We start from the raw sequence: 16,891 nt of genomic DNA on the forward strand, positions 1-16,891 counted from the left end.
CTAGGGAAGGTACATCCCCCTGGCTGAACGAGGCAGGAGAGCAAGGGACAAAGGACACAAGAATGATGTCTTCTTTGCCTCAGACTCTAATGAGAAAACTTGCCTTGAACAATGCCTGCTTCCTGAGACCAATGGGACAGTCTGGAGCAAAGGCAGATTTGCTCTCAGTGGAGGAGCACTGAGATAACATTTAAACAAACTGGATACCCAAGTCAGAGGGACACCCTCACAAGTGCCAAAGGAGATGGCTGAAGTGACTGCAAGGCCACTCTCGACCTCTGAAACATTGTGGCAATAGCAGAAGGTTGCTGAGGATAGGAGCAACATTTGCTTTCTTCTAATCTTCAAGAAAGGCAAGAAGTACCCAGGGAGTCACAGAATGGTCAGCCTAACCTTAATCCCTGGGAATGGTATGGAGCAAGTAGTTCTAGAAGTCATCTCTAAACATATTAAGAAGGTGTTGGGGAATAATCAGAATGGATTTATCAAGGGGAATCATGCTTCATCAGCCTGATAGCCTTCTATGACGAGACAACTGGCTTGGTGGATGAAGGGGGGGAATTTGATGCTATTTATCTTACCTTTAGACACCCAAAACATCCTCAGACAAAAACTCATGACGTATGGCCTAGATAAATGGACTGGCTCAACTGCTGGGCTCCAAGAGCTGTAATTAGTAGCATAAAGTCCAGCTGGAGCTCATCACTATCGCTATACACCAACTGATGGTACTGGTAGCAATACTAACATCCTCATTAATGGCCTAGATACCTCAGATACCAAACTGGAAGGAGCGGTGGCTACACTACCATGGTTATACTGCCATTCAGTCACCTTGACAAGCTGGAGAAATAGGCAAATGGGAACCTCATGAAATTCAGTAAAAGGAAATGCAGTCTTACACTGCATAGGAATCAATCCCAATCCCACACACTGGAAACCGACTTGCTGGAAAGCAGGTTTACAGAAAAGGCCCTGGTGGTCTTCACGCACATCAACTGGAGAATGAGCCAGCAATGTGTCCTTTTGACAAAGAAGGCCAACAATATCCTTGGCCGCCCAAGGAAGAGTATATTCAGCAGGCTGATGGAGATAATTACTCCCCTCTAATCGGCACTGTGAGACTGACCCTTGTCTTGTGTCCAGTTTTGGTTTTCTAAATACAAGAAAGATGTGAGTATGCTGGAGGGAGTCCAGTGTAGGGCCACAAGATTTTTTATAGACTGGAGCATCTATCATATGAGGAAATGACAGCTGGCATTGTTCAGCCGGGGAAGGCAGTTAAGGGAGATTTTATTAAGTGTATAAATTAGCAAATGGATGGAGAGTGGAAAAGACAGACCAAGACTCTTAGTCAGTACCCATGAAAGGATAAGAAAAATGAATGTGAACTGAAATACAGGAAATTCCATTAAAAAAACATCAAAACTTTTTCACCATGAGGGTGGTCAAACACTGGAATTGGAACACTGGAAAGGCAGTGGAGTCTCTGTGGAGATATTCAAGATCTGTCTGGACAATGTTTCTGAGCAAACTGCTCTAGTTGATCTGGTTTTGAGGCAGGGAGTTTGGACTAGAAAATCTCCAAAGGTCTCATCCAACATCAACAATTCTGTGTTTCTAACCACGTGCCACCAGGGAAGCAGAACAGCTTTAACATTACGTACTTATCTCTGTGTGTTTTTCTTCTTTAAGGGCCTCTTCTTTCTCTTCACTCTTCTCTCTTGTCTTTTCCACCTCTTCTGTAAACAGAAGAAAAAGCTTCATGTCTTTCTTATGCTGACCTACAAAGTCTCACATAAGAGTCCTATTTTGGCTAGTGAACTTACAATATTTACAAAAAAACACCTTGGAGAAGGCAAGATAAATAAGTGTGACACAGAGGGAACCCAGGTATGAAAAAAATCAGAGGATAACGTCAGAGCAAAAAGTTTGAACTACCATACAATGAAATGAAATAATAATTCTGAAATGAAACGATCTATTTTTAATGTAAAGTTCTCAATAAATTATTTTAGCTTAATTTTCACCTAGGGAAAAAGTAGAAAAATTTCAGAAGCAAAATACTAACACGTTTCTCTATTTACAGCTGGCAAATTCACCCAAATTCACCTATAATCTTTGTAGCAGAAGAGGCCTAGATTCCTCTTTTATTAACAAATGTGAATCTCCATTTCAAGTTTCTTCCTAATACAAAGTAGCATGGTTTAAGTTTAGTCATTTAAAATCATACAGTTTAGGGAATTCTTAAAGAAAAATCTGAAATAAGACCTCCAAATGCACACAAGTTAAAAAGAAGAATGCTGACACTTGCTGAAAACTTTTATTGTATGTTCCATGACCTCCCATCATGGCTGTATCTGCCAACTTCTATCTTGCTAGCTACAACGTAAAACTATTAAGATTACAATCTATGTAATAGAACAAGGCAGCACTGTACAAGTACGCACATCTTGATCTGTATTTCTCCAATTTCCACACAGCATTTTACTAGCTTTTTTTACAGAAAGTTCTTGCTGCAAAGACTTGCTTAATGCTCTCTTAACTCGGAATTTTACTTCTATTGGTAAGAACATGTGAATGATTTAAAATGACTTGTCTAATAAATCTGAAAAAGGAAGGAATTAGAAAACAAAAATCTGAAATTATGAGATATTTCATTTTGTTAATTTATGCCTTAAATAATATTCATACCACAAACTCTTCAAACCCAATCAGATCTACTTATAAGAAAATAAAATGGCATAGTGTCAATGCCACCTGCTTTTTAAGACTTAACAAATACATCACGTTTATCTGTATCAGTAAAACAGAACTCATTTAACTAAGAATCTAAAGGAGTCATTAAGCTCAAGGGTACTTTTCCCACAACTCACAGAATCTAATACTCAACTGAAAGATATAAATATTCCATGGAAAGATACACATATCTAGAATGTCTTTAAAGTACGTTATAAGTTTCAAAGTTGAGCTTTGAATTCTGTGCACAGAACAAAATAATTTCAGGGAATAGTAAGTGCTTTCCTTATAAACTTCCACCATGGTGAAAAGATCTAGCTTGTTTAACCGGAAGTGGTTTAAACATGACGCATAACTAAACCTCTCTAGTATATAAGGTTTGAACCATAACGTGGAGATAATTTTACAACTGGCTATCGGCTTATTTTTCACCAATAAGCTGTGATCTTGTTATCCCGATGCTAGAAAGGCAGAAACAATGAATGCAATCCTTTAAAAAATAATTTGGTGATACCATTAAGTTATCACTGTATTTAACCACACAGTCATCCTAGTAAGTCTCTCTATTTTCTGTGGATCTCAACAGAAAGTTGTTTACTTTTTTTTTCTTTTCACTAGGCATCTGCCTGTCACTGAACAGCTGAAAATACCTTTTAATACAAAACATTTAGATCTGCTTAGTAACTGATTGGATGCATATTTGGATGTCAGCTCTGCCAAAATATATATCTAAATGGAAATAAAAACTATGAATAAGCCTAAGAGCATCTGAATAGGATTTGCAAGTTAGTGGACTGCAGTCATACCACTCACTATTGCATAATCCTGTAACTGCAACATTCTCCTTATAGACTGAGTAGAACTGATGTACTTTCAACTGCTGTCTGTGCACAAAAGCACAGCACGGCCTTTCTAAGTAGTGAATCCTCGATCAAACTCTACCCAAAACTTATTATAACAACAGAAATATAGAATTTTGCCATGAAATATGACAAGATTTGACTATTTTTGTTTAGGAAGAAATCACAGTCACATGCTTTCAATAGAACTGTCATAACCCAAACAAGCTGGAGAAATGGGATGACCAATGTTTAATGTTATTCAACAAGGACAAATACAGAAGTTCTGCACCTAGGAAGGGAGAACTCTTGCAATGACACAGGCTAGGGCCTGCATGGCTGGGGAGCAGCCCTGCTTTGAGGACTCACATAGACAGCAAACAAACCATGAGTCAACAGCGAGCCTTGGCAGCAAAGCAGGTCCATGGCATTCTCAACTGCATTTGCAGGAACAAAGCCAGTATATCCTACATGGTTTTGCCCTTTACTTGGCACTCATTATGCCACTCCTTGGTAAGGAGCAAGAGACTGCTGAGGGGTTGGAGAACATGACCTGCAAGAGAGGTTGAGGGAGCAGGATTTATTCAGCATGGAGAAAACAAGGCTTAACAGTGACTTCAAACCAGCTTTCCAGTACTTTTTTCTCAAAAGTGGCTTTTGAGAAGATGGACAGACTCATTGTAAAGGTGCATGAGGAAGGATAAGAGACAGCATGTGAAACAAGCAGAAACAAGAGATTCCAAAAGATAGTAAGATAAAAGTTTCCAGTATGAAGAGATTCACTGGAACAGGTCTTTCAGTCTTCATCAGTACTACTTTTCAAGTCCTAACTGGATAAAGTTCTGAGCTACCTTGTCTAATCTCACAGCTAACCCTGCTCTGAACAGAAGACTTGTCTAGAGGTCTCTTGAGGTCCCTCTCAATCTGAACTACTCTATTTGGTCACAATTCCTCCTGCCTATTACAAAATACATATTAAAAAAAAAAGTGAAATGACTCACACACAAAGCACAGCACTCCCTTCTCTAGTTAGTTATCACCACATATTTAGTTGAAAAAAATATTTCATTGACTTAAAAGCTTGTAACAGATGAATCCAACATCCAGTAAACGGTCATCCAAAGTCTGTTGGACAGAAGTGTGGCTGATTTCTGGTTTGCAAAATCCAGTGGATCAAAAACGTCGCAGTCGTGTCTTTATTTGCTACACTGAAGAAACCCTTCTTCCACTAAATATTCAGCTCCCATTTGCAGATATTATAGACCTTAGTCTTCTACTGCATGAGCAAAACTTATCTTCTTTTAAGCTTTCCAGTATAACATTTGTTTCCCAAATGCTGAAATATTTTTGCACCTACTCTCTGAAAGCCCTCCATTACCCCTGTCTCAAGTAAAAAACAGAACTACAAATACTACTGCAGAAAAGTGGTTTCACTGATGCCATTTAAGCACAACATATTTTCCTGCTTATGAACTCAAGAATTTTGTCAGTCAGTTCTGTCAAAACACAGGAACAAAAGTTCATGTTCAGTTGTTTATCTGCCTTTACAGGCTCTGAAGTTCTCTTCAAACACTACTTTCTAGAAGGCAAGCTGTATTCTTTCAAACGTTGACTGTATTCTTTATTCTTTAAAGGTTGTAGTTCGGGTTGCTGCTTGACTTCAGACTCCCTTAAAGACCAGTAACAACTAAGTTCTCCTTCAAACTATCCCTGGAGGGCATGAAATACCATTGTTGTAAAGAAGCCTAGAATCAAGGCGTCTAGAATGCACTCTGAAGTGCTAGCAATTCTGAGGCAGAAAGACTTCAGGTTTGCATTGGTAGACACCCTTAGCTTATCAAACTTGAGAGTGTACAGATTAGGTAAGAGAAAAGAACACAGCAACAGCTGCACTAGGTAAAATTAACAGTTCACTGAATCCAGGATCTTGTCTCCAACACTTTCATGTCAACAACAGACAATCAAGCAGGGGAAGAGTATAAAGGAGGAGAAAAACCCACATAGTTACATATTCCCAGAAAACTTCCCTAGTTTTCTGAAAAATTTCTGGTAGAAGAAAGAGACTCAGGTTTTCTGTGCTTGATTGCCCTCAAAAAAATTCATCTTCCACAGAAGATGAAGGTAAGTAAACTTCCAGCAGTCATACTTTTTCTAACAAGGAGCTCCACAGTTCTCCGCATGGAGGATCCATCTCTTCTTCCATGCCTTGATCCCACGTCTCACTTTTTTCCTTTCCTCCATTTGATATTTGAGATTCTTGTGGAGGAAGAGACATCAAACATCCATTCTTCATACCATATACTATGTACAAATCTTTCTCACTTCTCTCTTCCATCTCTCTTTTTCAGGCTGAAAGATCAAACTCTATTAATAAACAGTTCATCCATGTCTAAAAGCTCTCTCTCTGATCTGAGTCAGAAGCTGAATAAGCTGTAGAAATGAGCTAACTGTGAAGAAAAGACAAAAAGGGGATTAACTATAACCCCGTGCAGACAAAAGCCCCAAGCCTCACAGTGCTAGGAAACAGGGACAGCTAGAGGCTGTATTCAAAATAGTAACAAACAGAGACAGTAAGAAGTTTGTGACTTTCAGCAACAGAACGAAGGCTCCCTCTCTATCTGCAAATCTGCAGTTACTGACCAGGTACAGAACTGATGGAACACACTAAGAGGAAAATCTTCTATTAAGACACATCACAGCCAGCTGAGTCTGAACCAACCACCTGCATAACAGACTGGTGATAGTCATCAGGGTCTCCCTCTCACAGGAGGTACTCCGCACCCAGCAACCAGCATTGGTGCCTCAAGACAGCAGTGCTTGCTGAGGGCCTGAATGCCCAATGTTGCAAAGAGGCTACCAAGGCTCATCTGGTCCTCAGACTATTACCTCTGGCTGCTTATCCACATACGCACTAACAATACTGCTCAAAGCTATTCTAAGCATACCAAGAGCGACAGAAAAGGTGAAGGGCACCAGGGCCCAAGCTGGTGTTATCACTAACAGTCCCACAGAACGGAAACAAAAAAGCTCTAGTAAGAGTGCATGCATTCAGAAGATCAACACTTGGCTGAATAATTGGTGTTACAAGCAAGGTTTTCACACCTTTGGCTGTGGTAATCTCTGATGATCGAGAATTAGTAAGCAGGGACCGAATCCATGACAAAGGTGAACAAGAATTCTGCAAGCAGGTTCGCTAATCTAATGAGGAAGACCTGAAACTAGGCATGGTAGGGAATGTCTGTCATAATCTCAAGCAGAGATATGACAGGCAGCGAGAAAACGTCTGGGGACCAGCATGACAGGGAACGTGCTTGCTTGTCCTTTGTGAAAGCATCGTGACTCAGGGTTCGTAATCCCAAGTATCTGTAAACAAATGAATACAGCAAAAGAAACAAGGAATTACTATTGCCTATACAACTGCACAATTATGGCTTCATTTGGACTAGAGAGAGATGGTGGCATAGCTGAAATTACCACAGCGCTGCAACAGATGAACATAGTCTCTTCAGGACAGACAGGCTGGAAAGGGTGAAGAGGGGTTGCGCTTTATGCAGGGGAATGCCCCCAGCTTTGCCATGGGACAGGTGATGAGCCAGTTAGGTGCTTGTGGGCAAAGAGAAGAAGGCAAAGCAACACACACGATATTGTTGTAGGTGCTCACTACAGATCAAGGAGTCAGCCACCTCACACAATGGCAGGCCTTGGGACTGACTTATCGGTGTAGTTTAACTGGAGGGGTTATGCGAACTAGGCATAATCCAGGTGGTTTCTTGAGTGTGCTGACAATTTCTTGACAAAGGCAATTGATGAGTCAAGTAGGAGAGATGCTCTGTTGGGGTTGTTATTCACAAACAAGGAAGAATTGGTCTGGAATATGGAGGTCAAGAGCAGTTTCACCTACAGTCACCTTGAGACTTCCGTATTAAAACCCTTCAAGAAGTTTCCTGCTGGGAACTCTGAGCACATGGAAAAGAAAGAGATGACTGGCAAGAGCCAACATGGCTTCACAAAGGGCAAACTGGGCCTTACAAATTTGGTGGCCTTCTACGACAGGGTTACAGTGCTGGTGGGTAGAAGAAAACTGACCTCATCTACCTGGACTTGTGCAAAACACTTGACATTGTCCTACACAACGTCCTTGTCTCTAAATTGGAGAGATATGGATTTGATGGATGGACCACTTGCTGGATAAGGAATTGGCTGCATGGTTGCACTTTGAGTTGTGGTCAATGGTTCAGTGTCCAAGTGGAGACCAGTAATGAGTGGCAGGTGTTGGTATTGGGACTGGTGCTGCTCAACATCTTTGTCAGCAATATAGACAGTGGGATTGAGGGCACCCTCAGCAGGGCTGCCAATGACACCAAGCACTCTGGTATGGTTGACACGCTTGAGGGAAGAGATACCTTGACAGGCTTGAGAGGTGGGCCCGTGTGAATCTCATGTAGTTCAACAGGGCGAAGTTCAAGGTCCTGTACCTGAGGGGTCAGGGGAATTCCAAGCAAAAATAGAGGCAGGGTGGAGAACGGATTAAGCCTGAGCAGGAGGACTTGAGAATGCTGGCTGATGAGAAGTTCAACATGAGCTGGCAATGTGCACTTGCAGCCCAGAAAGCCAACCGTATTCTGGGCTGCATCAAAAGAAGTGTGACTGCTGCTATTCACAGGCACACTGGCAGGCTGGAAAAATGGCTAGAACGTTACTTTGTAGAACAGGGTTTTGATTTCTGCTTGAAAACAAATTGAATGCTATTTAGCAGTGTGAAATACATTCAGTAGCATTTCAGGTTGTATTGACAAGAAATCTGTCCAGCAGGATAAGGGAGGGAGGCGATTTTAGCAGTGGTTGAGAAATGACCATCTGGAGTACCATGTCCGGTTTTTGGATCCTCTGTACTAGAAAAGCACTGACAAAACACAGAAAACCACAGCACACGCAGCAGAGTCACCAGAAAGGTGAAGGGAATGAAATACATGGTATTTGAGGAACAGATTACAGAATTGGTTTTGCTGAGCTTTAACAAGTGAAGACTTGATTGTATCACTGCCTTCCATTACATAATGGGAGAGGAGAGTGAAGATGAAGCCATTACACTTTAAGATGAACAGCAACAGGTCAGGAGGCGAACGGACACAAGCTGGAAGACAGAAGATTCCAATTAAGCATGAAGTTTTTCACTGTTGAGGTTGGTTAAGTATTGGGCTACTCCAGAAGATACACTGCATCCATCCTTGGAGATACACAAAAGTAAACTGCCAAGGTCCATGAGCTATCTGATTTAACTGGACTTGCTTCAAGTACAGGATCGGAATAAACGCCAGAGGGTTGAATTAAAATTACTCTGCAATTCCATCATCTTCACTGATGCTTATTCATGCTCATTTTCCAATTTTGTGATATCTTTGATATGGGGAGGAGGAAGGAAACAGAATTCCACAAACAATCTAAGAACTTCATGTCCCACAGTGAAGTTTTGCTCAATTTCTTAATTTACACCCAGCATTCTTTATTTGCTTTCTTCAACTGCTACTATATCAATGATTTCACAGAACTGCCTACTGTAATGACAGAAAATCGTTCCTTAGTGGAGAGTCAGTTCTGTCTTCCTATCAAGTTATGAACATTTTTTTACTCATCTGTACCACTTTGTAGTTAACCATAATGAGTATCATCTGTCATTTTTCTACCCTGGTCACTCAGCAGTGTAAAACTGTTCTGCAGCTCTTCATAGCATCGTTATCGAACTGCCACCTTGCTGGTCACCCTTCATTTTGGGTAAATTATTAATTCTGTTGCACAGCACAGTCTCAGGAACAGATCACTGTAGATTTACTTTCCATTCTTCCAATGGTTATTTACTCCACAAGGATGTTCCATCTCATGGAATGACCGATCAGCTTCAGGAAGTTCTTGGTAAGAAGTAACTTGTGTTTGGATATCCAAAAGAATTCAAATACATCAGCCATGTCTTCCTTGTCTCGTGCTTGCATACTTGCCCAAAGAGCTCCAAGGTTTTGCAACACAGGATCTTCCACTACAAAAATCTTAAGTACCAACACAGCCAATTATATTTACTAATTCTACTTGAGAAAAGATTAATAGAATTTGTGCACTTGAAGAAAGTCTTCCAGTACCATTCTTTATGTCGTCGTTTGGGCATGCTGGTTTCCTGTCTGTGCTTTTTAATTGAGCAGTTTACACCTCTGACTCCAATATAGCACCTTCAAATGACCTCAATATCATCGCCACTGATTTAATTCTCACAGAATCTTTCCAAAAGTTAATCTTCTAAGATAACTCTACCTGTTTTCTCTTCTGACTGTTTCCTGCCCCTGCAATGTCTACCATTATCTTTGTTGTGGAAATAATGAATATGATGAAAGGACCGCAATTTGTTTTGTTCTTAATACCATGTTAAATTTAGTACAAAATGGGTCCCCAAGATTTGCTTGAAGAATGTCCCATTTAGCAAAAAAATAAATTCCCTTTTCTGCAACTTGATGGTCAAGCTTTATGAAGCTTCGAATGCACAAAGTAACGGGTGACTGCTGGTTAAATACAAAACATACATTACGGTGACCAGTTTTCACTTCATGAACAGTCTCAGTTACAGCCACACAACTGTGAAAGGTAAACTGCCATAGCCAATAAATAAGATATTAAAAAAAAATTTGTCCTGTCACCAAAACTGAAAATATGAAAAAAATATTGCTGGACAAAAGAGACTTGACATCCTACAATTCTGACACAAGAAAACAGAAGGTTCTTTCTCCCTGCCACCCCCAACTTCCAAATAGTTTCTGGACAACTTGAATTGCACAACTATAGTATAACTGTTGCAATCTCAGTGCCATACCTAACATCCAAATAAGATCCTTAGAAGGAACTACGAAGCCAACCTTTTATTTGTTTAACTGGCATAAATTTAAAAGTAAATACTTGAAAAGAAGGAAGAGTCTCACCTTGAGTAGTGTGGGCAGTTTTGGGTGCCACAGTATAAAAAGGATATCAAGCTACTGGAGAATGCCCAGAGGAGGGACACAAAGTTGGTGGAGGGTCTAGAAGGGAAGCTGAATAAGGAGTGGCTGAAGTCACTTGGTCTGTTCAGCCTGAAGGAGACTTAGGGAAGATCTTATCACGGTCTACAGCTTCCTCACAAGGAGAGGAGGAGCAGCCCTCTCTTGCCTTGAACAACCAACGACAGGAACCAAGGGAGTGGCATGAAGATGTGCCAGGGGAGGTTCAGGTTAGATATTGGGAAAAGGCTCTCCACTCGGAGGGTGGTAAAGCACTGGCACAGGCTCCCCAGGGAAGTAGTCATGGTACCAAGACTGACAGTATTCAGGAGACATTTGGACAACACCCTAAGAAACATGGTGTGAATGTTGGGGTTGTCCTGTGCAGGGATCAGAGTTGGACTTGATGATCCTTGCAGGTCCCTTCCAAGGCAGAACATGCTGTGATTTCATAAGTCTGAAACATGGCTGAAGAGACATATTCTTTCTCTAGTTGTTTAAAGACTGAAGACTCAGAATGCCACCACACATTAGCAAAAGACACAGTTTCATCATTAGCAAAACACGAGTAGAGAAACTGTGATTATTACCCTTCTAGACACTGAAAGATGCCTGAATCTATGGAATTCCTACCCAGCCAAGCATGTCTAAATGCATTTGGGTTAGCATGGTCATGGTTTCATAAAACACTATACAGGGGGGAGAAGAAAGAAAGAAGAAAGATAAGAAAAGTAATAAAAAAAGATAATTTGAAACAACAGCTTTCTTAATTACACGTAAAACAGCAGCATCAATTTATCTGTAAACTATTCATCTGTTTAATTTTCAGAAGTGCTAGAGGATGGCAATGACTGCCCTATGTCAAAACAATAAATATGTTTAACAAAACTGAATGTCTATAGGGGACATACATTCAATTTCACATAAAAAGAATTCTCTGCAAACTACAGGAAGAAACTGAAGTACCAGCTTCTTACACTTAAAGCTTTCAATGTTAACCAGTTGGCACAACCATCAGATAGAAGTTAGATTAAAACCATTACGAGTTAAATAAAAGCTATATGGCATGAAAATCATACATGACTTGTGTTTTTCATTAAACCTTTCCAACACTGTCTTTTGGTGAAAAAAAGAAATCTGCAACAAACAGGATTGGAGGCATGCCTGGATTACCAGCATGTTTTCATTGGTACTGTTTATCTGCATGTTACAGAAAGCTGAAATCCTTTCTTCCCCTCAAGAACTGTAAACAAAACATTGCTCTTTCCACAAATCTTCCTGTTCCATGTCTGCCAACTACTCATCTTTCCTCTTATTACACCCACCACACTACCTCAGTTTCCAAAGTCTATATGGGGAAAAAAAAACCCAAACAAACCAGATCTCAAAGATGAGTTTTTTTGGTGTTCCTCTCATTTTTTTTCTGGGCTTCAAATTATTCCTTTCTTGAAAATTTAAGACTATAACACAGAATTGGTGGGCAAGACTGCCTTTTTGATTTAGAAACTTGTTACAAATGTGTCATTCTAACAAATTAACAAAGTGCCACGCTTGAATCAAGAATATCAATTCAGAAAATTCTTACCTGGAAGACTTGACTTGTTTGGTAGTATCACTTCAGCACGTTCTTCCTTCTCATCACAGGGATCTTCTTCATCAGATAGTACTAAGAAAGCCTCTTTTGGCAGACTTTCATTGCTTTCCTGCTTGCATGGTGAAGCCAAACAGTTGTCTGGTTTCTCTACTAAGTCTGGGACTGTGACATCCGCTGGAAGCAGAGGAGTTCTGGAAAAACAGCTCAGTTCATCTTCAGCAGGGGCTAGTTTTTCTAAAATTGGAATAATTTCATCTGTTTCCATAGAGTCATTATTGCCCAAGATACTTTCACTTGGCTCATTTATAGTCTTCTGAAAAACGGTTTCTGAAAGACCTACAGTGCTGTCTTGTTTGTCCTTTGGTTCCTCATCAGTTTCCATACTGCTAGAGATGGCTGCTTCTCCAACAGCATCTTCAATAGTTACTTCTCCAGTTTTCTTCTCCTCATCTAATGAGCTGGAATTAATAGCGGAGTTATTTGTGTCTCCCTTCTCTTCAGAAGAGTTGCTAATATCACAGATTGATTTACTTTTACTTTCTGACGGGATCTCACTCTCTCTTTGGTCCAAATGATCTTTTGCCTTATTTTCTTCACGGAAGGTATCTTTATTGCTACCAGGCAGTCCACTTTCAGCCTCAGAAGCTAAAGCAGTATCAATGTCTTTATCTTGCCCAGAAGTAACGTTGTCTGGAGGCAGTATTGGACGTTTGGGTTCTACATCACTAACTATGTTCCCTGTCCTACTTTCAGGCCTCCTGGCTTCACTTACTTCATCAGAGGCTGGTTTTCCTTCTTCAGACTTATCACAGGAGTCCACTAGACCATTAACTTCCCTTTTGTCCTCCGTACAGTCTGTACTGTTTAAAGGGGAATTTAAATCAGAATCTCCATTATCATGCTTTCCATTTAACAGTTTAACTTCAGTTGTCTTCAACAGCTCCTCTTTAACCTTATAGACAGCTTCAAGCTGTTGTCGATCACTTACTCTCATTGTTTTTCGTGCTTTAAAGACTTTTTTCTGAGGTTCTTCGGTGCTATCCATCTTGACCTTTAAAGAAAAGGTTCCAAAAGAATTGTGAAGATAATTTATCCTCATCATCATATTATAATGTTCCTAAAGACTGCAACATTCAGCACATCTTAAAGCAGACCAGTTTAACTGTACCCACAAAGAAACACCTGACAACACACTTAAACTTTGTTTGTTCTCAGAAAAAGGGATTACAAATTTCTACGTGTGCTGCACAAATGTGTCTATGGAAAACCACTGATAACACACCATAATTTTACATACTAATGCTCTGACTACATATTTTAGATTTGTCACCTCCATAGTATCATTATAGCAAAGCCACATAATGAGGTTTTCGAGCTAGAAACAGATAACGTGCTAATGTAAGAGCCAGCAGCCTCTCTCCTCGTAAAAAAAGGGACAACTATCAGCTTAATTTATTTTATCTTTCTGAAATGATGCAATTTCACAAGTTTCAAATAGAATAAACTAGGGTAAATGACAAGACTTTTATACCAAGTAACTCTTAAGAGAACTTCAATATATCGAAAAAGTTTCTGAATGTATCATTAACATTTTTTTCTTCTGCACAGATAAAATAGACCTTCATCCTCCATACTTGTATACAATGGCTAACTGAACTTCAGGGAACAGTATTCTACTACGAACATTTATGCTCATAAAATCTATAGTTCTTGTAGATCCTTTTAGTAATATTTTTCAATGAAAACTGATGGCTTTGCCCTCCGTATAATTTTATTAATTCCATCCATCTATGCAAATGCAATGAAAAAATAAGAACATGAATGTATAAAAAAAGTAAGAAAAATAATGTTTGAAAAATCTGCTTCATCAAATCAATAAATGTAGTTAAATCCACAATTACCTAAGACGTTAACATAATTTTGTTGAAATACAATAAAATCTTACTTCATTTGTTTCCATTAAACAAAACAAAAAAAAATATCCATAGGGATTTTTAAACTATATTTTTCTCCATGTGGACTTGTTTTAGCACACAGTTCTAAAGGATTAGATATGATAAAATTATTCAGAAGCAGAAAGCAGTTCAGAAACTTGTTATATCCTAAATAAAACTCAGCAACTAAGACCTTAAATAATTTGATGCTAACCAATTTAGCTCTACAGAAGCCACTCTATTATCGTTAAGTTACTCCCGTCAAGGACATGGCTTTATCTTAAGTTTCTCAAAACATGTGAAAATTCACTTGAGTAACAGTAGTTAAAAGATACCATAATAAATAGGGAAAAAATCAAAGAAAACAAATCAGGCAGTTCTCTCTTTACAATGTCGCGCCCCTGTGCCAAGCACCAGAGGAGCAAATGGTTTATACCATTGATACAGGAAATTATTACACAAAGGACGCATTCTAAATATTTAGTACAGTTCATCTTGCATCTTAAACCAATCCACTTTGACTTACAGAGCTGAAAATTAATTAATAAACTGCATTTTGTCTTTTCAGGTGGGGTGTAATTTTTTTTTGATAAAAAAGCAGGACCATTGTCAACACTAGCTCAGATCAGTGATGTTTTTGCATAACCAATTAGTAAAGTTCAGAAAACAGATTCCACAGCCTCTAAGTAACAGTCTGGCTCCACCTTCTTTGTAAGCAATCTTCCCTGTAAGTTTTATTTTAGGCAGCTATAAGATTGTCCTTGAGCCTTCTTTTCAACAGATTAAAGTTGTCAAGCTCTCTCAGCATTCTCATCTTAAGTCATATGCTTTTGGCTCCTATCACTTTGGTAGTCCTCCGCTAGATCCTTCCTAGTTTACTTGGAATAGTTTCTTTAGGAAGGAAATTATTTAACATTTACACATTGCCCAACTAGAATTTTCTATGCTAAGATATAAATATTTATTCTCTAGTACAATTAGTACAATACCAACTTCCACCAACGAGACAAATTCTAAATCTTAAAATCATGATATACCATAAGGCCTCTTTTACACTTAGTTCACATGACCTGACAAAAATACAGGCAAATCAGAAAAGTAATATGATTAAAAAAAACATTTTCCCCCCATTTTGCCTCTCCTATTAACATAAAATTGAGATTCTGTTCCATGTTTTTTCAGTTCTTTTCTGCATGATAATCTAGAATCCTCATATTTGAGGAACTGATAGCACTGAAATAACATTTCAATCCACATCTCAAGAACAGAAGAACAAGTCAGATGAACATAAAGTTGTATTAGTTCTATTTATAGACTTTAAATAATACCAGTCTGAACTAAGTTTTCTAACCAGGATTGCCAACTACTGCATTGCCACTAGTGGGAGCAAAACATAACACCTACAGAAACACTGCTCTGAAACATCAGTTTACTTGTTATTAGAGAATGTTCTCATCGCATAACTATTTCCAGTCAAATGAAATATGACACCAGATGAGCTGTTAATGTCCTTCCAAAAACATTTAACCCAGTCATTCTACTCCTAAAGTTAGAAGTATATAAAAATCTCCAGTTTTTGAAAGCACATCCCTTCCTTCTTCCCGAGAACTTAGAATGTAAATCATGTTTTTTCACATCACTATAAAAGCATATTTCAGACTACCATGAAACAGAGTACTGATCATCATACTCACATTCCATGCATATAATCCCTTAGAATCAACATGCATACTCTCTTAAAGATGTGAATCTTGTAGAGCCAAATTGGAAAAAGTTAGAATAATCCAGGCTTGGCTAACCTGGAACAATTCCAAGAGCTCCTAGTAGGTGACCAGCGAGTGAGAATCTAATATTAAAACAGTACAAAGATACAGGGCCTCTGTATCAAAAACAACACGTATAAGCAGTTTGTTCTCCCAGACCACTACGGTTTCTTTTGCAAGCATTACCCAGACTTCAGAAGTTCTTATATTACAAAATTCACAAACCTACTTTTTCTATGACCAAAGATACACTAACAGACTAATAAGATGTTAACAGGCAACTCAAAATCAAATTCATAAGTGCATCACTTGACTGATCATAAAACATAACTTAAGACAAATTAATCTTTTCTACTTTACCTTCCTTAATCATCTAAGCAGTCTTTCATTCATATTTTTAATATAAAATACAGTAAAATGCAGAGTAAAATGAAAGGCACTTCCTTTTAAATTTGCCAAGAATAACAGTCTTAAAAAATTAAACATCAGAATACCTTCATATTGATACATTCTTATTTCTCTAAAACAATACTGAATGAATAAGCCTGAATTTCTAATATATTTCAAAATCATGTTTAATTTATATCATAGGATATTATCAAAAACCTAGTTTAAAAACAAATCTCTAATATAATTCTACAGTGAACCTGTATGAAAAAAAAGGCTTCCCATAAAATTCCGTTGTTAGATGGTAATCCGAGTAGCTCATGCATATTTTCAGCTCAGCCCCACAATCTTTTGTAACCAAAGAACATCCAATAAAAGCTATCATGAGTGTAAAAATTCTAAGCATAGATGATAGTAAATGATGAACACTAAACGCTGGTGAACGGCTAAATATCATGTATCCCTGCAGACCAGCCTTAAAACGTTTCCAGCCATACCCACAAGGGAGCACACTGCAGCTAAGTAACAGATCCCATGTGTGAGCTGAGGAAAAGAAGAAACAAATAAACCGGTAACCAGTCCAGACAGGTTTGGTCATACCAGTGCAAGCCAATCAGCACTC

The 16,891-nt window shown here is 38.8% G+C and overlaps 1 protein-coding gene across 13 annotated transcripts in view; it reads right to left on the minus strand.

Annotated features, from left to right (window-relative positions):
- ATF7IP (activating transcription factor 7 interacting protein) overlaps positions 1 to 16,891 on the minus strand; it is a 102,941-nt gene that overhangs the window by 37,617 nt on the left and 48,433 nt on the right. For 11 of the 13 annotated variants that reach the window (XM_054085672.1, XM_009556594.2, XM_054085680.1 and 8 more), the window contains 2 exons: positions 12,177 to 13,236; positions 1,668 to 1,742 (listed from right to left, as the gene is read on the minus strand). In XM_054085672.1, coding sequence (XP_053941647.1) covers positions 1,668 to 1,742; positions 12,177 to 13,230 — 1,129 coding nt within the window. In that variant the 5' untranslated portion in view covers positions 13,231 to 13,236. The remainder of the gene's footprint in view (positions 1 to 1,667; positions 1,743 to 12,176; positions 13,237 to 16,891) is intronic. The other 2 variants (XM_054085689.1, XM_054085586.1) reach the window with 1 other exon arrangement.

This window comes from Cuculus canorus, chromosome 1 (assembly GCF_017976375.1).
Source record: "Cuculus canorus isolate bCucCan1 chromosome 1, bCucCan1.pri, whole genome shotgun sequence".
In the NCBI taxonomy this organism is placed as follows: Eukaryota; Metazoa; Chordata; class Aves; order Cuculiformes; family Cuculidae; genus Cuculus; species Cuculus canorus.